General features: G+C 38.3%; 1 protein-coding gene across 2 annotated transcripts in view; it reads right to left on the reverse strand.

The window, feature by feature from the left end:
- The window catches only part of nectin1b (nectin cell adhesion molecule 1b), a 165,812-nt gene that overhangs the window by 35,264 nt on the left and 105,276 nt on the right, over positions 1-25,272 (reverse strand). For both annotated transcript variants that reach the window (XM_053235185.1, XM_053235186.1), the window contains exons 6-7: positions 19,326-19,473; positions 6,285-6,375 (exon numbers count right to left, since the gene is read on the reverse strand). In XM_053235185.1, the coding sequence (XP_053091160.1) occupies positions 6,285-6,375; positions 19,326-19,473 (239 nt within the window). The remainder of the gene's footprint in view (positions 1-6,284; positions 6,376-19,325; positions 19,474-25,272) is intronic.

Here is a 25,272-nt window from a genome sequence, read left to right on the forward strand (position 1 = left end):
TATGGGTGTTGTGTAACTGGTAAAGGCAGGAGTTTTCCAGCTGGGAGAGTGTGTGAAGCCATAGCTTGGGTATACAAGAAGCATGACTTACTAAACTTATGTATGTCTTGTAGCATGGTTTCCCACCCATATTTGGTGGTGATAGCCACCCACATTGGGCAGGAGATAGATGATATTAGAGTGCCCCAGTGATCTGTCAGTCAATATCCCAGCTTATGGCAGTGACAAAGCATAACTCTGGTAGGATGGTGTTGTGGAGAACTGTATAGGTGTCTGAATTGACATTTCAGTTTGATCAGGCTGTTCTTGGTATGAGTCATTTAGGTATTCAAGATACAAGATATCTTAAGGAAATTAGGGTTATTGTGATTAGTTATAAAATAGGAGTTTTCGGGTTCCCTGCAGCCAATATTGCCATTTGTCCAGTGCCAGTTTTACTGGCAGCAGCTACATTTTGCCAACACTGTGATTTCTTTCTGCGGGTGTGAGTTTCTTTAAGAAGTATGCTATGGGCTACAGCATAGTTGGAGAGAATTGCTGTTCAGATAAGAGGGTTACCATCCCGATTTGAAGATGTCCTTCTCTACTATGAATGGCAAACTTGGATCAAGGTGTTTTAATATAGGGGCCAAGGTGAAAGCTTTGTTTAGGGTGATGAATGTATGATCTGCGTGGGTGCTCCAGAGTAGTTTCTTTGATCCTTCTTTTAAGACTGGCAGGAGAGGCATTACAATGAGGCTGAAGTCCAGATAAATTTTCAGTAGAAATTTGCAAACCCTAGGAATATATGTAGCTCCTTGCTTTTGGGGCATGGCCCACATTGCTACTGACTGAACCTTGGCTTTGTCTATGACAACATTCCCTTGACATAGCCCAAGAATGTGAATTGAGAGTTCTGTATACAGTGAAATCAGATCCATCAGAATCTGAACTTGTGCTGGGGCTTGAACCCCTGACCAGCTGATCAGTTACCCAGAGCCTTAACCTTTGTGGCACCACTGCACTATGCCTTCCTGAGTAGTTAATTTCTGCTACGAAATGCTTGTCCTCACTCATACTACTAGTAAGATTGCTAATAAAGTCACTAACACAAAGGTAGATAATCATGTAACATTACTAGCTGATATTATGGTAGCTATGTGTGTGGTTTCTAGCTTTAATTGGCTCAGGGTAATTTTGAAAGACCCACAATTGCTCTCTCTGTGCCTCCCGTTGCTCTTCTTGCTGGCACAGTTCTTCTATATACTTTGGCTCAAACATGCATGGTTTGATGTCACTGTGCAACAGTAGCTCAAATAAATCATCGGCTGAGTCATTTCTTTCACTTCATTACAATAATTTACTTATTAGTTCCTCCTCCCACTCAAATATCCACCCATATCTATTGTAGTCTTTCAAATTTTGCATCCACCTCCAACATATGTAAACTGGACAAGGTTTCACCAGTAATCAAACTGGCAAATCTTGCTACAGAGCCTGCTACATCATTGATGTAAGATGTGAGTAGGTATGATTACAACAAATTTATCAATAGTTAAATGTTTCATTTTGGCTGGAGTGTCCCTTTAAACTCCAGAAAATATTGATAACTTTCTCAACTCAGGTCTTCAGATGTAAAATAATGGAACTTGGTATTCACCCTCCGAATTTTGCTAGTAAACAACCACATTTGCCATACCATTCAGAAAAGTTTACACCCTATTCTAGGTTTGAGAGAACTGAAATGGTCCCAGTGAAAGTCTTCCCCCTTCAGAAGCTATATGCTAATCTGACATTGTTCATGCCATGCAGCCATGAGACTGGTTCATGACACTGTGTGTGTCAGACATAATGCATAATGCATAAAAATGGTGGACCTGGTGCACTGGCCAATGCCTAAAATTCTAGCCTTCTTGCAGCTGCTGCTATATAGTGTTAAGTCTCCATCTACGCTGAAAGAGTATGTGGTGGCCATTTTTGCTCACCATAGCTCAATGTATGGCAACTCTCTGGGAGTGTGTAGCTGGTGAGATTTACTTCATTGTTTTCCTGTATTGTTTTCTTGAATTTATGTCCCTACCGATATTTTATTTTTGCTTTATATGTCATTGTATTGTGAAAGGGGTTTAGTGAGCGTCACAAAATCTTGTCTCAGTTATAGTTCTTGGGTTATGGGAGTATGTTATTGAAGTTCCAGAACCTTTCTTGGGGTGTTTTGTCAAGTGGGAGTATAATTGGTGGAACACTTCCGGTGCTCTCATTTCGCAGGTTAATGGACACATGTACTGTGGCCCTCCCCTCGATTAACTTTGGTATGTTGATACTTGTTAGCTATAATGATTTTTATTGCTGGTTACATGAAATAAGCTGATGGTAGTGTTTGACTGTGTTGGTTGCTACATTGGAAGTGTATTATTTGATTTACAACTAGATTTATTGGAACACCTTGTGGCGCCAGCTAATTAGTATTGTATGTTTAGTATACCCAAGAGAGAGAAGCCATTGCCTGCTGATGCACTGATGATATTTTCCTGTTTCAGGTATGTTATTTAACCAGTTTGTATATTTTATGAAAGAGGTCTAGTTGATTGTTTATTGTAATGGTGCATGTTACATGTAAAGCATCGCAGGAGAGAAAAGAATTTTTATTTCATGATGTAGCCCGTGAGTAACGCACATGGTGCACCCCGCATGTGATACAGTGCTAAAAAGATATTTGTTGTGGTCAATTTCATTTGATATATAACACATGGAGGTAGACACACACATATATGTGAATGGTGTTGTTTATATTATTATAGAACAGTGTATTATATAAATATCTTGAATTGTACATATTATACATATCCGTTAATATTATATAGAAGATTTCAATATTATTGTGTATAAGTACGATATTTTCTGTGTTACAAAAAAGGCTGGAGAAAATTCATTGATAGTAATTGGTTATTTGTTTCCATTTATTTTATTTTCAAAATTTTATTTAATTGATTGTAGATTAGTCGGTAAGCCCCCCTTGAGGTTAATGGAGTGTGGCTCTCCCCTCGATTAACTTGGTGTACCCAAGAAGGAGAAGCCATTGCCTGCTGATGCACTGGTGATATTTCTCTGTTTCAGTATTAAAGACACTGGGTCTCATCAGTGGTGGCTGTCTAGTCCTTTGGGTTCGATGATGTCCATCTGACACCTGATACAAGCATATAGGTTCATAGCAGCATTTCTGAATCCATCACACTCCTCTAAGAGACTGGCATGGGATCTCCTGCTTGTGTTGGAATCCCTTCTCCATATGAATCCATACAGATGCTGATCTGAAATATGCATCATTGAAGACAACCTTTTCCTATTCTCTGGACTTTGAACCCGACAATGCCACAGCTATCCATGGCTGGGAGTTCAACAGAGCAATGTTTGCCATGTTGGCCATGCTTTCTGGGTGGAAGGGGTGGCATACTGTCTACCCCCTGTCAATCACAGTAAAACTAGCCAATCATGGGCATCTGCAATGCATGTAGAAGGAGGTGAATAGTGCTTTCCCCTGAGTATGTTATGCCACCCCATGATGCAGCATGAAGAGCAGTTCAGAAGTTTTGATGGTTTCACGTGTATAAAGCCTTCACCCTCCCACGTTGGTAGCTGTTGTATGATACGGGAGTCCTAACTGGTGGGTGGGAATTGGCCAGGACTAAATTATGGAAGAAAAATATTTGAGTGTCCATGTGGCTGAACCTGGGGTTCCTGCCTAAGGTTATTTCATCCAAATGTACAAACCAGGCGATCAGTGTTCTATGAATATCAATCTGTAGAACGTTCCCCACTGTGTCCAGAACTGCATAGCAGCTATTCCTTCATCAGACCATCAGTTATTCAGAGATTAGCCAACTGGGTAAAAGAGTTCACACTTACCATGATGTGCAATTCACCTACTACTACTACTACTAGAACCAGGATGTTTGTCAACATTATCCCTTATTCTCTTAACTCTGGCTACCATTAGCTACCAGCAAATTATAAATACTGTCTAGGCAATTTACTAGCAATAGTATTGTCGCGTGAGCACTTCCCTGCTTCCAGTCATACACCAGAACCAGTGAACAATCCATCTATCCATCCATCCGTTTTCTATACCACTTATACTACACAGGGTCAAGGGGGGGAGCTTGGAGCACATCCCAGGAAACTCGGGCACAAGGCGTGGGGACATCCTGGATGGGGTGCCAACCCATCGGAGGGCACAATCTCACACACACTCACATACCCATTCACACACTAGGGACAATTTAGAGATGCCAATCCAAGGTAACAATGTTTCCCATAATTCACAGACTATCCCCTTGTCATCTGAAAAACACCAAGCCCCATCACCTGAACAAGACTCATTTAGCTACCTATACTCATTCACAATAACTGGACTTCTAACCAAGCACAATTGTCTCTCATCAACATCATACCTATATACTGTAAACTATGTAATATATGTCTGTAAGACTCATTTCAGAAGCATTTCTCTGACATTACTAAGCCTTGTCCCTGTTCTTGTTCTGTCTGTTTTTTGATTCAGGTTTCATCTCATTTTCTGCTTTTTGCCTGTGTCTAACTCATTTTCCAAACCTTTGTCCATGATACATATAGTTTATGGATTTTTATCATGTCTCTTTGGTCTCTTGTGATTTATTCTTAATAAAGCCATGATCTGGTATCCAGTTATTTATGAATTCCTGACAACTACAACCTGATCAAATAGTGCAGGTACTTTAAAAGGATTAGAATAATGAAACTTTACAGTGGGACATAAGCTTTTTCAACAAAGCCCATAGTAATGGAACAGGCTTCCCATTAGTGATCAGGACTCAATCTCCATGTATATTCTAAAAAAAAAAAACCTATGTTTTTAGTCTGGACTTCTGCTAATAGCTCCTTTAGAAAAAGGTGCAGATCTAGGGATTTATAAAGCTGCTATTGTAAATGGGATGTTTTGATGCTGTCAAGCCCTATCCCCCCTCACACAGTCACACACACACTCATGTTTGTTGATGGTGGAGTGGCAGGAAGCTGATGTCCATTGGTGCCCTCATACCTGTACCTCTACATTCTGCCTTTATTTTTACTTAGGCTGTATTAGCTAGACTAGCTAGTCATCCTCTCTCTTGCTCACTTTCTCTCACCAATAATGGGGAGATGGCTGCAGACTCTAAATGCAAAGACCCTATGTGAGACTTTTCGGAGTAGGTCAGTAAGAGGTTGCGCCTGCACTATGATGTTAATCTCTATGCAATGTCTGGAGTCTGGAGTCTGAATGGAAATGGGCAGTCAGAAACATTGAAGGGTGATATGGAAAACATATATCCCTCAGGGGGTGGCAGTTGGTAGTGTTTCTGTTTCATAGCTCTAGGGTCCCCAGTTTTATCCTGAGCTTTGGTTACTGTCTGTCTTGAGTTTCCCTCCATGTTCATGTTTCCTCCAGGATATCTGGTTTCCATCCAATTTCCAAAAACATATGGGTAGGTGCATTGGCTATGCTAAATATGCTAAATTGCATTTGGGTATGAATGTGTGTGTGAGTGTATGGCTGCATGGATTGGCATCCCATTCCCGGTTTATTCCAGAGCCTACAGGATATGCCTAGGGATACGCTCCGGATCCACTGCAGTTTTTAAAGATGAATGAACTATTAATGAATGCATGAACAGTACTGAGAAGTTGATTTTGCTTGCCTTTATCCAAATCTACCATTACCCACAAAAGATGTTTGCAAGGTGTACCAAGAATAGTACCATTGAGACTAGCATACACAAAGCATAACGGTTACCACAGCCCACAACATTTCTGCCAAAGATGCCCTCATTGTTTCCTTAATATATGTCAGTCATCTGGTTTATACCTCTCTTATTTTGTCCTTCATGTAATTGTTTATATAATATATATTTATCGTATTTTGCAGACCACTGTAAGAGGTTTACTTTTAATTTTTCCTCTGCAGTACACATTTTAATCAGAGTTTGTGGGGAAATGCCTATATGCCATCCATGGATTGATCACTGGGATGGTGCATTTTATTTGCATTTTAATTGGTGCAAATACTTCTAGGACTTTGATTTTCCAATGGTATCCTAATTTCTTTTTGTGGGGTAATAAAAAAACATTTGTTTTTCTGTCATCACAATAAATATTGACAACTCTGATTATTTTGGGGGCATGGTCTGTAATTGTGAATTAAAGAACCTTGTAGGTGTCTGTACATATGCTGTATATGTGTGTATGAACTATGCTCTGCATTGTGGGTGGAAGTGAGGAAGCCATCCTACCTGTATGTCATCAGATATCAGGCCTCCTTTCATGTCACTGTTCTTCTTTGGTGGTGGAGGGACGGGTTTGTGCATTGGTGGCATCTCTGTCCTATTCGAAGAAGAGATAAGAGTAACCAGAGTGATACCCACTAAGCTTTCATATTAGTCCTGGCCTCAACCTGGAAGCAGATATACAGATGAATCATGCTTGCATCTCCCTGTACTTCTTTCTCTTCTTCTGTAGTAATCCTAAAATTGGAGCCATTTCAAAATATTTTAATAGCTTCACTGGCAGAGGAGAGAGTGATCATAACAGCCTAGAGTCCCTGTTCATGCATGTCCTGAATGATAGTCAGGCAAACCAGTGTCCTTCCTGCATCAGAGGACATGGTTGAAATAGATACAAACGTGCCACAATCTGTATACCTATGTTATTTCAGACAGCTATTCCTACTCCATTTATACTATTCCTGTTTCACTGAATTCACCAAAATACCTAGTTTTGCAGACTACCTATAAATGTTTTTGCCAAAACTTATTTTTATTGTTGCACTTCAGCTAAACACATGCATGAGTTATGCATGCACAAAGAATTAATTGCCCAAAATGTGCACATAAACAAATGGAGATGTCATTAATGCTACAATTGTATGCAAAGGTTTGGGCACCACAGCCAAATTATATATTTTATTGATTTTTTAGGTTAAAAGAAGTAAGCATAAAAGATACGGCAATCTATTTTAAAAATATAAATTTTCTGCAAAAGTTAAGGAACAGTTACTTTATATTTGATGAACTTAAAAAAAGAAATACTATTTTTTTTTCTAATTGTGGCATGTGCAAAAGTTTAGATACCCTTCAAGTTGTGAAGTCTCAGAACTTATTTAAATAGTTAGGCCTTAATTAACTCATTAGTACTTTTTAGGCAGGTCAAGAATTGTCATTAGGGATAAGAATTTCAGAGCATAATAAATTCACTTTTCAAACCTTGTGATAACACTCAACAACCATGGGTTTCTCTAAGCAGCTGATTGAGGATCTGAAAATGAAGCTTGATTGATTCCTACAAAATTGATGCCTACAAAGCAGAGGAAGGCTATAAAAATATATCAAAGTGCTTCCAGCTTACAATTTCCACTGTTCGAAGTGTTGTTAAGGGAACCTGTGGAAGTCAAGGCAAGATTTGAAAGATCAAGAAAACCAAGATAGAACTGCCTGTATGCTGGCCAGAAAGGCAAAGCAAAATCCCCATATAACACTAATGACATTCAGGAAGGTTTAGCGGACACAGGAGTGGTAGTACACCATTCTGCTCTGCAGCATTGCTTGCACAAACCTGATCTGCATGAAGGGTCATCAGAAGAAAACCTTACCTGCGACCTCATCAAAAAAGTCAATGAATTTATCTAGATATCTAAAAGATATCTAGATATCTTGTTTTATGTGTTTTATGTTGGTGCTATATTTTTAGATATCTAAAAGATATCTAAAAGATATCTAGATCCAGAGGCATTTTGGAAACATGTGCTGTGGCCTGATGAATTAAAAACTGTTTGGCCACAATCACTAACGGTATGTCTGGAGGAAAAAAGGAGTAGCATTTGATGAAAAGATCACCTTGCCAACTGTTAAGCATGGGATTGGATCTATTATGCTTTGGGGTTGTGTGGCAGCCAGTGGCACAGGAAACATTTCACAGACAGATGGACAAATGGATTCCAGTAAATAGCAGCAAATTCTGGAAGCAAATGTGACACAATCACTCAAGATACTGAAGCTGATTTTGTGGCATGTTTTGTTTTTAGTTCACCACATGCTTGTTTTTCCTCCTTTCCTTCTAGTTCATTGGTTTTTTTGTGTGTGTGATGAGGAGGAGGGAGTGGCCAGGCTCTGAGGATGCACGCCTGGCACTGAGTTGTCTAATCAGTGGGAGAGAGTAATAAAAGAGCGGCTGGAGACGCCTGAGGGAGAGAGAGAGAGACGCATGTGTGTTTTATGTTGGTGCTATATTTGTTTCTGTTATGTTTGAGTTCTGTTTATTATTAAACTTTACGTTTGAGTTCACTCAGTTCCCACCTCCGTTTTTGCCCATCTGTGAAGCTTGTTACATTGGGGTCCCCAGAGCCGTGCCCAGACACACTGTCACCTGGTCCTCGGCCAGCCGGGAAGCGATCCCCCACGACGCCCTGCGCTGGCACAGGACCTCCTGGCGGACAGCTACGGCTCCTCCCCTTTCCAGGTGGATGGCAGCCATACCGCTGCCTCCTGGCGGACCACAGTAGGTCCTCCGTCCCCAGGCGGACAGCAGCAGCTCCTTCCCTTTTCAGGCCAACGGTGGTGATTCCTCCATCCTCTGGTGACTGCTCCAGCACCACACTTCCTCAGCACCGCAATCCTCCCTGACAGGCAAGGAGGAGGCAGGAACCGAGTGAACTCAAACGTGACGTTTAGTAATAAACAGAACTCAAACATAATAGAAACCACAGCCGTAGCACCAACATAAAACATGCATGAGGCTCTCGCTCTCGCTCTCGCTCTCTCGCTCTCTCGCTCGCTCTCGCTCTCGCTCTCGCTCTCGCTCTCTCCCTCTCCCTCTCCCCCTCAGGTGTTTCCAGCCACTCCTTTATTACTATCTACCACTGATTAGACAACTCAGTACCAGGTGTGCATCCTCACAGCCTGGCCCCTCCTTCCTCCTTGTCACAGAGTGTTATCTGTGTCACCTGTGTCTTGTATCTAGTTAATCATGCTGTCTATTTATTCCCGGTTTGTGTTCTGTTATTGCGTGTTCCCATTACTCACCATCCTAATTACCATGTGTGTTTTTGCAGTATTTTAGTTCTTTGTTAATGTTACATGTATTACTAAAGTCTTGGTGCATTTGTACACTAGTTTCTCATATGATTGTGTTGTTATACTTACTTTTAGTATTCTCAATGAATTGTTAATGTCAGAATTAAATTCATGAATTAAACTATGCCAGTTAAAATAGAAAATACTGAAAACATAAACCTTGCTGCAGTTAAGAAGACTTATGAAGACACCGAAGCCAGAGGAACTGACCCACCTGTTAATTCTAACCAGAAACTAGTCAGTACCATAGTCAGTCCACAGAGCTCACTGTGTTATCCAAAAGTCTTAAATTTATATCTATCCAGTTAATTTACTGCCATTATTGACAGTAAAGATTTTTTCTGGCATTTCAGACTACATTTTAAGGATGACCAAACTACATTATCTAGACTTCCTGAAGCTTTTGAGAACCTTGTTGATTTCTCCAAATATAATTCAACTAAATAATTCTATACACCTTCAGCAAGAGAACAATACACAGCCCTGAAAGATCTCAGCAAAAGAAATTACATTGTGATCAAGCCAACAGATAAAGGTGCAGAAAGCAGACATAACTTTCTGATACCAGCTTCAATAGGCAATGACATCACTCTCCAGGTGCAGTCTTCTATTCAGACATCTATTACTGATGCCATTTTAACAGGACATCTCCTGGTCATCACCAAAATACAACTCAGTGTATTGGATTTGATCAACCAAAAACTTGACATCCTTGGGATATTACATCAAGAAGTCAAACTTATGCACCAGCGCAGAATTTACATACCAGCAGATAACAACCTTCAAAGAACTCCAACAAAGACCTCCAAAACTCAGTCACTTTCCTCACAACTAGAGAGTGAGAGAGAGAGAGTGAGAATGAGAATGAATATGAATTCTGGGCATACAAACCAGAAGTATGTGAGAGAACCTAATTTTCTCTCGAATTCTTGAAACCGGTACTGACAATCCAGAAACACTGATCAAAGTCTTGCAAACCAAGCTGACAAGTTCAGACTGTTAAAAGCATCATTGCTGCATCCACCATCATGTTGACTCAATGCCCACTCACAAAACCGTTCATGACCCAAAAAAGGCAAATTCAGTCCAAGCTCAGACCATTTAATGCTCAGAAATATATCCAGTTTACAGAGGCAGAAGTTTGGAAACCCCTGGCCAAATGGATTGGGCATACTTACAATTCCATATATAGCTCAAAGAATGTGGTGTGACTGGGGAGAATATACCTTTCTCCAAAAACACAACATTGACGGCCCCAGATGGCTGCTACATTATTATTAAAGGCACCATTGGAAAAGACAGCTTAGCTCTGCTGAACATTAATGGTCCTTCTGGAGACATTCCTCAACTCACTTTTCTCAAATATATCTACATTTCCACACTGATCTCTTATCCTTGGTGTTGACTTCAACATAGTTCTGAATCAAAGCGTAGGTCATTCATCATCAGTACAGATCAAAACAGCGACTCACTCTGCATCTTTGCTTAAACAATATATATTTAAGATTATGGACCGGTGGATATCTGGATATAACAAATCCCCAGTAGCAAATTACAGTATATTCCTCCTGCTTATCACAAATCATATTCCCATATAGACTACTTTTTAACCAACAATTCAGTTACACACAAAATAATCAATCCAGTAAATAGTAGCATTATTATACAGTAGATATAAAAATTGTGAGGGCATCTCCTGTGCACAGCTCACTTCAGGTCACCCCACAGATTTTTAGTTGGATTCAGGTCTGGGCTCCGGCTAGGCCATTCAAAAACATTGATCTTCTTTTGGTTAAGCCATCACTTGTTGATGATGGCCTTCACGGTCTTTCATGGTACATCTAATGTTTTGGAAATTCTTTTACACCGCTCTCCTGGTCAATATCTTTCGAAAAGTGAGATACAGGCTTTGTAAGCTCTTTGTGGACCATGGCTTCAGCAGTCAGATGAACCCAAGATGTCAAGAAAATCCTACAGAAACAGTTGGTCTTTTTTTGGTGTTAATCAGAATAATTTAATTGTGTGATAATTACTTTTGAACATGAGATTGAATGTGAGATTGAACGTCATTCTGAACACAGCCACATCCCCAATTGTAAAAGGGTGTGCACACTTATGCAACCAGGTTATTGTAACTTTTTTATTTTTCCTATTTTTCCCCTAAAATGTTTCTGATTGTTTTTCACTTCATTTTTATACATTGTAATTTCACATTGAGGGTGGAAAAAAATTCTGACAAAATTTATCTTAGTTTATTGTTTTTACTTCACAAAAACCTACCATTTTAACAGGGGCATGTAGACTTTTTTATATCCATTGTATAAGATCACACCCTAATTAATGTTAATTTCTTGGCAAAATATCAAGCCCTCCCTCCCCCTGATGGTTTTTTTAAACACTTCTTTACATAATGATAAAGAATTTCTAAAATACTTTGAATAGGAATGGACAGCACTTATCAAAATCAATGACCAGCCTGCCATTAAAGCATGCTCACTATGGAAAACTGCAAATGTCATAATGGGAGAGAAAAGGATATATAAAAATAATGTTCGAACAAAAAGAAAGACCAGAATATGACTATTAAAAAAAACAGAATATAAAACAGAATTATACCATTGTTATATAATATAAGACAACACCACTTCAAGTTTGCAAATAAAAAAGGAAAATTCTTAGCAATTCAATTAAAACAACCAAAAAAAAAAAATCAATAATCAGATAAATCCTACATTCATCTAGGGAGACTATTCATGACCCCTCAGCAATCAATGCTTTCAAATCTTTCTACTCCAATCTATACACTTCAGACACAAAAACATTAATGGAAGAAGCTCAAACAGTTCTGAACAGTGTCTCCTTACCCAAACTAACTAAAGCTCGGTCAGAATAAATGGACACCCCTCTTTCCACTGAAGAAATCATTAAGGCCATTTTCTCTTATGCGCAATCACAAATCACTTGGACCTAAAATTCTAGCCTCTTATCTCACCTTTGCTCTTCAAAGTAACTTTAGAAATTTTCCAAAAATGCAGTAACACTGAACATATCGTATGAACACTGCGCTTATGACACTTATCTCTTAAAGCCATAGAAAAATCCTGTTGAATGCTCAAACTATTGCTCCTGATCACACTCCATTATGGAACGATCCAATGTTTCTAATCAATAACTAGCCCTTCATATTCTCAGCCCATTATCTTATCTACAGCTATTTACTGATGGCTTGTTCATGACCTTCAACATTATCAAAGAAAAATGCAGCATACCCGATTATTGTTATTTGCAATACATACAGCTCAAGGAAATTATTTAAAAAAAAAAAACATTTAACACAAGAAACTTTCATAATCATACTCTACACCTCTACTCAAAATTAAATTATATTCTCTGCAAAATGCAAAAGGAAAACAATCCTGGATGTTCCTGTGCACAAATGAGATCCATAAGGACATAGTTTGCCAATAATGGTGTGGAATAACTCGAGTGGCCTGCACATAGCCCTGATCTGCACCACACTGATCACCTTTTGGATGAAAAGAAATGATGGCTACACACCAGACTATCTTGCCTGACAGAAGTGCCTGACCTCTTGCACTCTTGGTGCTGAATGGGCACGAATCCCACAGACACATTCCCACACAAGGGGGAACAAATCAATATTGCTGCCCATGGTTTTGAAATGGGATGTTCAATACATTTGACCATATAGTGTATCTTCCATTGTAAACCTACAGACTCCCATTCCTACATGCAGTACAGCTCTTCAGAACAGCATTTGTAGTAAAAATGAGGAAGAGTAAAGAATTTTTATAACTTTGTCTAAAACATCCCATTTCTCTGGTGTACTAAGCTTAAGTTTTTTACATTCATATGCATATATCATGAGCTAATACCTAGGTAAAAAAGGGCCCCTTCACAAACTATTTGCCATATTCAGAGTTGGTTTCTTTTTAAGTCAATGTTTTAAGTGCAAAACATACATCAATATTTATTCAGGAAAAGTTCTCTGTATTCACCATTTATTTCAAGTCCAAATCTTGAATTTCTGGACAGGCCTTTAATTTATTGCTTACATGAAGTTCACACATCCGAGGTTGCCAAAGTCAAGGGTAAAAAAAAGACAACAAAGCCTCTCTCCTGGCTGACCATCATGCAGTGAGGCTGCATACAGGAGACCCCAGTTTGTCTCAGTCTATCTACTGAAGGCCCATGGACTTTGTTTGCAGTTGGCTGGGCAAAAAGTCTAAATTCCACTATGCTGCAAATTTGACAATTATATGAAAACTGTCTATAAAGTCATTCATAGAACCTTTGAGATCTGGCCATCGCAACATTTTCAACATCAACTGTTCTGCATGCAGTTGAAATAATATCAAGTTTATTTCAACTGCAAGCAGAACAGTTGATGTTGAAAACATTGCAATGGCCAGATCTCAAAAGTTTTTCTGTGGGTTTAAATGATTTTTCCCTTCGAATTGGTCAGCAGATTGAGACAAATCAATACATGACATGAGATGCACCATTTACCATGCACCAGTGAATGTACTTGTATTCAGACTAAGGTTGAATCTGGGCTGCAACTCACTTGCTTCTTGTTTCAGTACTGTTTCTAGTCACTTTAACATATTATATAATCTATGAATGACTTTATAACTAAAAATAACGACATTTTTCATGTAAGTGTCACATCTGCCTGCTCTATCATCACAGCCAGCACAGCATACACAGTCAGTCACATGACTCCCATCTTCACAATCCCCTAATTACTCATCATGCACATCTGTCACCGATTTACAAACTCTGAAAAATTAACCTAGACTTTCACACACAATGGGCATCATTTATCAAGCTGGAATGGATTTGTGAATGGATTTATTTATTTATTTATTCATGAACTATTATTAGTATTCATGAAAATCCTAAAATTTTGGAAAAATGTTCATATTCATTTCATGCTCATGAGTGTAAATTTCTGCATAAGACTAAATAATATAATCATTGATTATTAGGCTTCAAATCTTATAATTTGCACAGAATACTGCACATTTATATATGGATTATACTGTTAAGTGTGAATTGCTTATTTTTATGTTTACTACAGCATTTAGCAGATGCCCTTATCCAGAATGACTTATAGAAATGCTTTATAGTCTCTATCAAAAGCACATCTTCATGTAGTTCACTGGGTCAGGGACTAAGAATACCATCGAGAAAATGTTGTAAAACCTGTTCATTTTATATTACTGATATTAATTAAAGAATTTGAAAAATAAAGAAAGTGAGCCAACACAAAGCCATAAGACAAAAACTAGTCCTTCAATAATAACATAAGATATGCCACTGTATAAATGAAGGAAGGGCTGATCTGTGCATAGCCATAAGCTGTAAACAAATGCCTCAGCTGATGGAAAATTTAGTGCACATCAGGAATTTTAGTGCAAAACTGGCTATTAAATTGGTTCAGTTTGCCACAGCATTATCTTTTAATGCTGTGCAACACTTCCAGCATGTAGGCTGAGACATTTTAAAAATAGCAGTTTACCTGGGTGACATGCTTGGTGGGCATGATCACCTGGGTACAGCATAGATCTTTTTCTTCCCCCTCTGTTTTCATGCCACACCATTTTGTTCTCACCACACACCTAATTCAGGTTTTCTGTAATTTGTCTCTAGACTTTGAACTTTTCATGTGATGTTACAATGCTAAATATTTTTTCTGGCATTGAAGTAAGTCAAAATAACTTCCAGTTCTGTCTTTCTGCCTTTTCTTTCATTGGAGTAGTTATTTTGGGTTTCTAGCCCTCTGTGCACTTGACATATTTTGGAGTGTTGGGGGCACCAAGGACACAGCAAGAACGGATGCTGAGTATGCTGCAGTACCTCCAACTTTAAGCTTTCCTTTAACTCAAAATGCATCTGCAACTGCTATAATAATAATAATGATAATAATAATAATAATAATAATAATAATAATAATAATATAGATAAACAAATAAAGAAACAGGCTAAACAAACTTTAAAACTGAGTATTTTGTGTAGTTTTTGAGTTTGTAAGTCAGACATAGTACTCCTCTTATACCACAGTGTTTTGCCAGTGATTTATTAATGAACGACACATCCATTCCATCCATCCATTCTCTGTATCATTTATCCTACACAGGGTCACAGGGGAGCCTGGAGCCTACCCCAGGGGACTCTGGAAGGGACACCAGTCCATTGCTATGCACCATGCACTCACACATGCATAAATTTATCTTAGCTTATCCATCTAGTGGCATGTTTTTGGACATTGGAAGGAAACCAGAAAACCTGGGGAAAATCCACATGAACACAGAGAGAACATGCAAAAAACTCCACGCACAGTAACGCAACACCAGGATTGAACCCACTTTGTTTTCTAGGCAATTGTAAATGGCAACCTGGAGAGATACATCCTCGCCTATATTGACGACATCCTTGTGTTGTCCATGGAAGTCCATGTTAGTGATGTCAGGAGCGTCCTAAAATAACTCTTAGAGAGCCAGCTCTATGTCAAAAATGAGAAATATGAATTTCCTGTCCCCAAGGTCACATTCCTAGGCAATGTTATCAGTAAGGAGGGGGTTTATTCATAGTCCATTGTCAGTGCTGTCACTGGCCAGTTCCCAAAATCATCAAAGAGCTTCAGAAATTCCTAGACTTTGGCATTTATTATAGGCAATTCATTCACAGATTCAGCTCACTCACCACCTCATCACATCCTTGCTGGAAAGGTGCACACAGAAAATCACCTAGAGCACACAGACAGACAAGGGACTTGAAAATATGTTAAATGTGTTAATTTTACTTGTGATTGAGAAATGTGCAAATATAATTTGTGCAACTGTAATATGTGCGAATACATGCAAAAAATATGGTGTTTACTGGGATGTGTAACTGTATGTAGATTATTTCAAGCACATGCTAGAACATAGAAACCAGGTAGCACAGCTAATGAAAGCCAGTTTATTTTCCTATCCAGCTTCCTCACAATAATTTAATGCCCCACAATAATTCAATAATTCAGCAAAAAACACCATCTATATTACCAACACTGGAAACAAGAAATTATACAAACAATTCTACCCATGTTCCATCCATTTATAGTGCTGCATAGGGTTAAATAATAGGCAGCATGCTACTTATTCAACACAACAAAGAACAATGTCCATTTTCTTTCTCTTTTTGTTGGTGAGACAACTCAGGAAACATTGCAGATTATATTGGGCCTGTTAGTACTTGCCCACATGTTTAATATGATATGCAAAATTGCACAAACCAGCCTCATGGCACAAAAATCAAATTTAAAACAAATAATTAAAGGCAATTTTTCAGGTTTTGATTATGTATGGTACAATACTGTTTAGTTTATAATGCCATATAACATTACATTACTTAACAAAAACAACTACAAAGACCAACATTGTCACTGCAACATCACTGATATTTCAATAAGCAATCCAACAGGCCAAGCATAAACTGCAAACAATTCCATGCTTGCAAAACAACACAAAGAGAAATACAAACCAAATTCAGGAGAAATAATATGGACATACTGAACAAAGTGGATCTATTGTCCGTTTCTACAGTGCATACAGTACAGCTATATTTTTATCTGAATTATAATTAATTTACTGAATTAGTTAATGAATCACCCTTAAGGAGACAGTAAATAAGAAGAAGAAGAAGAAGAAGAAGAAAATGTTCTAACAAAAATTTGTTTGTCCGAAGTACTGTACTACACTTTAGGTCTACAGGTCTAAGCACAGTTTAGTCTTTAGTCCTCTCCAACCACTTCCTATTAGTAGCCTATAAGTTGCCACACCAGATGTGCCCAAATAATGGCAACAGGGAGTGTCTTAAATAGACTTTGAGAGTATCCTTTCATGGGGGAACTTAGGGGGAAGACTGTATAGCAGAAGAGATTAGTTCAGCTCTTTACTTTCCTGCTGGTGAGCTCAACCTTTTCTGGGGCCTGAACCTCAGGGGCTGGAGTCTGAGTCACACAGCTATCAGCCACAATGCTGCTGTTTACAAGGGGAATAAACAGAGAAGCGAATGAGGGCGAGAAGAGCAAGGGAGAATGTCATTTGTTTAGAGACTCTCTTTTTTTCTGCAAGTTGGAAGTTGAAATGTCCATTTTATTTCATTTGCCTCTTCATATCTCTTTACATGGTTGGACTACTTACATGTTTATTTATATCATTTATATCATCCTCTTGGTGAAGAAAAACAATATGATTTGCATTTATTCACTGGACAGACAAGTTTATTGAAAGTATCTTACAGTTGAGCTTGAACAGTTGAGAGTTAAGGGCATTGTTCGAGGACCCATCAATGGCAACTTTGTACTGCCTCAACTACTGACCCACCATTGTCTCAGATTAGAATATAAAGATTGGTGCAGATTAGATGTCACAGTATGTCATGTCTTCCTGGGACATTTCACAACCACACAACCAGAGGGCACCCTTACCCCAATTCTAGGACTCTTCTTCATGCTTGTCAAGTGACATTTTCTGTCACTTAGATATATAAAGCACATGGACACTCACACACATGCCATGAAGCCTTGCTGCTTGTTCTCATTTGTGTAAATTCTCTGTGTATGACATAGTTTCTTCATTCTCCTGTTTGGATTACCCCTTTGGATTTGGCTATCTGTTGATGTTTATGGTGTTTGCACTGTTCCTGGATTTTGAATGCTCTTTGGATCTCCCTTCTGCTCTGAGATATTTCTGTGTATTGACCCTGGCCTATTTTTTGTCTGAGTTTTGTACTGTGGACTGTTATAATAACTCTCCTGCACATGGATCCTAATCTTGTCCCATAAAGCTTTGGCAAGCTCTAGTGTTAGATCAACTTCTCCTCTGCCTTTAACACTGTTAACCCATTCAATCTCCATTTTGACCAACCTTGGCATCAACACCTCCCAATGTAATTGGACCCTGGACTTTCCCACTAACGGACCACAGTATATATACTAACAGACTGCAGTCTGTTAGGTTTGACAGCCACATGTCTTCCACCCTCATACTGAACACTGGCATCCCACAGGGCTGTTTGCCTTACCCCTCTCCTCCAAACTCTGTTCACCCACGACTGCATACCTGTTCATGGTTCAAACTCCATAATCAAGTTTGCAGATGACACCACAGTGGTGTCAGAGATGGCCTATAAAGGGGAGGTCCAGGACCTAGTGATGTGGTGTGCTGACAACAACCTGATTCTCAACACTCAGAAGACCAAGGAGCTCATTGTGGACTACCAGTGGACCAAGAGGAGCCACACACACCTCTATCTATATCAATGTGCCTGAGCTAGAGTGTTTAGCCAGCTTTAAGTTCCTGGGTGTCCACATCTCTGAGGACCTCACCTGGGCGGTCAACACCTCCACCCTGATCAAGAAGCCACATCAGCATCTTTACTTCTTGAGGAGACTGAGGAAAACTCCCCTAACTACTCAGATACTAGTGATTTCTATCACTGTACAATTGAGAGCATACTGACAAACTACATCTCAGTATGGTACAGTGGCTGCTCAGTCTCTGACAAGAGGGCCGTCTAACAGGTGGTTTTCACCCCCCAACACATTACTGTTGCACAGCTACCCTCCATCACGGACATCACAGACGTTGTCTATGAAGGGTGAAGGCATCATCAAGGACATCCTGCACCCCAACCATAGACTGTTCACTCATCCAGGAAGCACTAGAGGAGCCTTCACTGCTATACCAGCAGGCTAAGGAACAGCTTCTTCCCCCTGGCAATCAACATACAAAACTTCTCACAATGCCACAAATGCCCCATTTTTCAACCCCCACATTGTGGTTTACACTCAGATCAACTTACACTGTTGCACAGTTTGTACACAGTTTTCTCCTCTGTACACATGCACCCCTCCTTCTGCACATGGACTAACCTTAAACAGTTTGCACAGTCTCGCACATTCTCCTAATTGCACCTTATATTCAGTTGTACTGTTGTGTCTTGGATTCCACTCATTTAAATGGATCCAAATTCACTACCTCCATTCCACTTTGCACCTTTGTTCCATCAGCAGGTTTCTTGTTTTAACTGGGGTGCTGTTCATAGTGAGGTTGACAGTCTTTCAGCTCAGTTATCTAACTTTTTACTCATTGTCACTTTTTCCAAGTTGTTTCGCATTCATTCATCCATACTTACAGATCGTTGTCAGTCTCAGTGCGGGTTTTCTGTCCACGCTTGTACACCATGCAGATGGTGACCATGACACCTACAATCAAGCCAAACACAACCACTACTCCCAGAATGCCAAGAACACCTCCTGGTGGTCCACGAGCCAGTGGCTTTTCTGCAGAGACACAGAGAGTAGGGGGAGGGGGGCATGGGATGGTGAATGCATATTTCAAAACAGAAGCTATATAGACCACATAAATAGACTACATATTCTTGTGACAACAAATCTGCCATAGTGAGAATAGTATCATTTAAATTGCTCTACACATTTTCTAATTTGCTAATTTCACAAGTCAGCATGGCCCATGGCAGATGTAGTCTGGTTTCAGAATCCTGGTCCTCCACAACAGTCAATATTCTCTCCTCAGATTTTACCCAGTTGTTGGAATATACAGAATATACAGAAAAAATCTGATCATGCACCAACATGGATCTGTTGCTTTTACAGCTGCATCTCATGCCACAAATTTTGGATAAAAATGTGTTTGTTTGTATTCTACAATGGAATACTAGAAATGACTGGTGGTCAAGAAAAATCCAGGCAGCATTTTGAGAACAATATAATACAAATAATCACTGGTTTCACAGAAGTTGCAGACCACTCTGTCTGTTCTGGTCTCCATAAGTGGCACAGATGTTTGACTCACCAACAGGTACTTTGCCATGACTTTCGAAACAATTCATCAATCAACCTCAAAAGTATTGCCAGCCATTTCTGATGATCATCATGGTAACCACTAGTAATTTATTCATCACGAAAGCCTCTGGCTAAATTTCAACTTGCATTTAGTTCTATTGTTACATTAATTTGCTTTGTAATCTGTAAAAAATAAATGATTTAATTTGAATTAAAGAATTAGAATAATAATAGTAATAGAAAAAGAATTTGCAACAGTCATACCTTAACACTGTATCCAGTATTGTTGTTGTATTCACCAGTATTGTTCAGTTGTATTCACTTTTATTTGTATAGTGCTTATAGCAATAGACATTGTAATAAAGCAGCTTTACAGAAATCTGTATGTAGATTTAGATCCCTAATGAGTAAGCCAGTAAGAGTAAGTGTAAGAGTAAGTGTCAGTGGCAAGGAAAAACTCTTGAGAGACAAAGAAAACTTGAGAGGAACCTGACTCAGAAGGGAACCCATTCACTTCTGGGTAGTACTAGATATTGGGATTCTAAATTATTATTTGACTTCTGTATACTATAAAGACAAACAGACAAAATGTGTGGTGAAAGGATATTCAGTATGAGCATATTGGGAATAAGATTTCAGGGAAAAGCACAGAAAGTCATAAGAACCAGCGGTTCTTATGTAGAAGACTAAAGTATCCAAGTGACATTATCCACTGCAGCAAGGGTGAGTCTTGGACATAAATTGGGACCATCCACAACAGCAGAAGGTGAATCAGGTAGGATAAATGTACAGAGCAAAGAAACTTCTGTGATAGGAATGTACTCAAAAACACATCTGCTGTAGGCAGGTTAGATCAAAACTTCACTACCACACTCCAATAGATTTGGGTTTGTGGATAATTTAACTGCACACCTCTGTAAGAGTGATACAATTCATGTCCTATTAAACTTAGACCTGCTAGCTTAACTAGTTAGGTCTAGTTTGTCAATGTGGGCTTCCATGAGACTTCTCTTGTAGTGAAATGGTTAGTTGGCCCTGCTGTCTGGTGCAGTGCTTACTTTACAGATAGTATATAGATCACTATCCAACTGTCATCTGTATCAGCAATAAACAGAGTGATGAATTAGGACAAGAGACAGTTCTATCATCTTATCCATATTTGTCAAACCTGTAGGACTAAACTGTATTTTAGCAGAACTGATGGAGTGAAAGTGTCTTCTGACTGGCAGTAAAACTTAGACTGGTTCTGAGATAATCATAGATCATTTGTTCAAGTTGCAAGGCCATAAGGTATAGCATTTTTTCCTCATACTGAATGTAGTTGACATCCATGGATACAACCGTTCACATATTAACCAACCTAAATTTACCATCCTTGCCTAACTTATCTTTAATATTTGATCTATTACAATGGCTCCATCTGAAGCTACATTACATAGTTCATGTGAATGATATAATTTGTTGTACTTCATGTCATTATAAAATCCATTTGCATCATATTCCCCAAATAAGATTAAGGATTATTAAATTCACAAACAAAATCACACAGTCTCTGTAACTGAAAAACAAGTATACACCTATAACAAAATGTGCAGCTGTTAGGGTGTTTGGCAACGTGGAGGGGAGGGGGGGGGTTGGTGTACTGTGCTAAACATTGCAGCAGCTCTTGCTGACTTTATGAAGACTTTGCAGTATGTGGCAAACAGCTCGCATTGGCAGAAAATGGCAGACAGAAACTCATCTCGAGCAGATTTTGTAAAGTGGTTCCAGTGTTATTGGACTCCAAGTAGGCGGTGGAAGTGTGGCATGGAGCAAGATAGATCATAGACAGAATTATAAAATTCATTTTAAATTCTAGCAGTTTTAAAAAGAAAAAACTTCACCTTCAACTGTGATCTTAAATTGTTGTGTCAAAAGCAATTGTTTATGCGTATTGTCTAAATGCCTAAGTTAGCATACTAATTGTTGCATTATTTGATCCTTGAATCTTCTATAAAATGAAAGACAGCAACAGAAAAGTCTGTTATTAATAAAACAATACAAAAAATATAATAAAGTGTATGTTGTTATCATTTATTGTCATCGTCAGTTTGTTTAGAGAATGTCTGTAGAGAAAGCCAGGAAACACATTTGGATCCAATATATCCAAAATATTTTGATGCCCTTTACAGTGAGAAAATAATCAGGATGGGCTATCACCACAAAGTAGACAAAATACTTTTTCATTGTCTGGAAGACATTTTGATAGTGGCTTATGTTTGAAACTTATTTCTAAGACAAAGTGAAGTTAATGACAAAATTCAGGTATATTTTAGCATCCTATATCAGGACAGTTTAACTTTCAGCAGCACTTTCTGGCTTGGTAAGTAAAAGTCAAAATTGTCATGACTAATATTTCACACATTTTTATGTTGCACACGATGTACTGCAATAAAAAAAGCATGAAATTAGTTCAAATCATGTACATATGTTTATAATTTTTTCATTTTCATTATGATGGTTTGGGAATTTAGGACATATTTTCATTAGATTAGGCCTTTAATTTTATCCTCAATGACTCATTCAAAACAATACTTATTTGTAGCATACTTCATCTTAGCATCAATAGATCAAATTTCAACAATAGGATTTCAACAAAATCTCCAAATTCATCACCACCATATTCTAATATTAGAACAATATCAGGATTTAGAAAATCCCCAATATTTGTAATAATTCATAACCAATCTTTTCTAAAATTCAATATGAATAGCTTAAGTTAGAATCATAGTAAAAACACCCTAAAATGTAAATAACATTTTATTATTTATTGCTTGCAGTAGCCGCATATCAGGGGATTTAACAAAAAAAAAACATCAGCATAAAAATCTCTAAAGTTATATGAATGCAGTACACTAAGTATAACATTCTGGATAATAAGTGGTAGACCTAAGAAACATTCTATATTTCCCATTTTATTTACCCCGTTGCTTATGATGCTTCATAAAAACACCATCTAATGCACATAAAATCTATCAGTGCATCATTTAAGCATAGTTAAATTTTGTAGTAGTGTTTCATCCATCCATTCATCCATCCATTACATTCCTTCACTTTTTCGTTCTCCACTTACTGTCCCAATTAACCTGAACCATGGTGTCTCAAATTATGTTTGGTAATTTGGGACATCTTGAACATAATTAAATTATAAACATAGGTACATACTACCTTTATGCTTATTTTTTTTTACAGTAGTAAATCTTATAAATACATGCATCATAAATATGTCTAAAATATTAGTCATAAAAATTTTTTATAACTTTTTACATTTTATGAAAAAAAAAAATCAGCCAAAGCATATGTCATTTTACCTACCTCAAGCTTTTTGGGGTCTATTTCAATTCAATTCAATTTTATCTGTATAGCACCTTTATCAATGGACACTGTCACAAAGAAGCTTTACAGAAATAAATACATTCAGGATATAAATTTTAAATGTATGAATTTATCCCTAATGAGCAAGCCAGAGGCGACGGTGGCAAGGAAAAACTCCCCGAGACGATATGAGGTAGAAACCTTGAGAGGAACCAGACTCACAAGGGACCCGATCCTCATCTGGATGACAACAGATAGTGCAATTGTAAATAAATTCCTTCTATAAGTCTATCTATAAGGGCAGTCATGGCCTAATGGATAGTGAGTTGGACTTACAACCCGAAGGTGAACCCAAAGGTCGTGGGTTTGAGTCTCAGGTCCGGCAGGAATTGTAGGTGGGGGGAGTGAATGACCAGTGCTCTCTTCCACCCTCAATACCACGACTGAGGCACTGAACCCCCAACTGCTCCCCAGGCGCTGCAGCAAAAAAAGGCTGCCCACTGCTCCGGGTGTGTGTTCACGGTGTGTGTGTTCACTACTGTGTGTGTGCATGGGAGTTAAATGCAGAGCACAAATTCTGAGTATGGGTCACCATACTTGGCCATAAGTCACTTCACTTCACTATAACTGTGTACTACATGGACAAATAGTGCAATTGTGCAACCATTTCCTTTCTGATGCTGTCCACACCCCCTTATATGTCACATGAATTAAGTCATGTTGTTTCTATCAAGCAGCTCCACTGCAAAAGCTCAGTATTGATTTTCACTTATCAGGCCAGAAGATAAATCCTGTTACATTTAACTGTCTCAATTTACCTGATGACCCAATATACCTGAATTCACTCTGCATAACTATGATACTATTAAATATTTAATTAATAGTATGGTCCCTTTAAAGACAGGTGTTTTAATTGTGTCTAGATTGCTGCCTTTAAACCCAAGCACTTGCCTTTTATCCTGAGAAAATATTGGGAGATAGAAAATGCAGACTAGAGAAGCACATCACATTTTTTTTCTTTGCTGAGAAATATTATATAATGTAACATAAAAGCAAGACTCAATTTATTTAAAAAAAAATTAAATTTAATTAATCACTTTAATTTAACAACATGGCTTCCCCCTTATTACTCTGGAACTTATAAAATAGCACTTGATGCAGAACATTATATAATTTTGCATTTTATGAATTTGTTTTTAACGTTGTGTGCTGGTAGTTGTGCACACAACTTAAGGAAGCTATGAGATACTAAATAAAGGAAATGAAATTGCAATGTGTGCACACAATTTTATGACACCTTTATGCAAGCTACCTTTTATGCTCTCTTATAAAGAAAACATGTCCATAGTTTGAAGGATATGCTGACTGAGCAGTCATCTGCTATTCTTACAGCTCACTTGAAGTTGACATTAAATCATAATTGTGCACACAATGTAGGCAATTTTATCATGCTTTTATGCATACTCCTGTAAAGAAAGTGTGCCCATGGTTTGGGATTGAAGGATAAGCTGACTGAGCACTCATCTGCTACGCTTACAGCTCACTTTAAATTAATAATTTTTCCATAAGAAATTCTCTCCTCAAGATAAGCAATGCCTCTGATCAAGATCCTGTCTCCTCTGATGTCCTCCATGGAAAAAAAAAATGGTGTGGACTTTTGTGGATGATACTATTAATTCATTAATAATGCCATATTTATGTATTTAATATTGGCCTTGAATAGTATTCCATAGTTTGTGAGTGTACTGACAGCCCAAAACACAAGTATCAGCATAACATATTAGGGTTACAACAAAATGTCAGACAATTGCACTGGACTTACTTAAAAATGGGCTGACATCTAGGGTCATAATCACAAATAACAGAGACATGACTCTGTTTTAGTCAAACTCTGCTCTACATGCACAACTCTCTCGCAATTCT

The sequence above is a fragment of the Pangasianodon hypophthalmus genome, chromosome 6, assembly GCF_027358585.1.
Source record: "Pangasianodon hypophthalmus isolate fPanHyp1 chromosome 6, fPanHyp1.pri, whole genome shotgun sequence".
NCBI lineage: Eukaryota > Metazoa > Chordata > Actinopteri > Siluriformes > Pangasiidae > Pangasianodon > Pangasianodon hypophthalmus.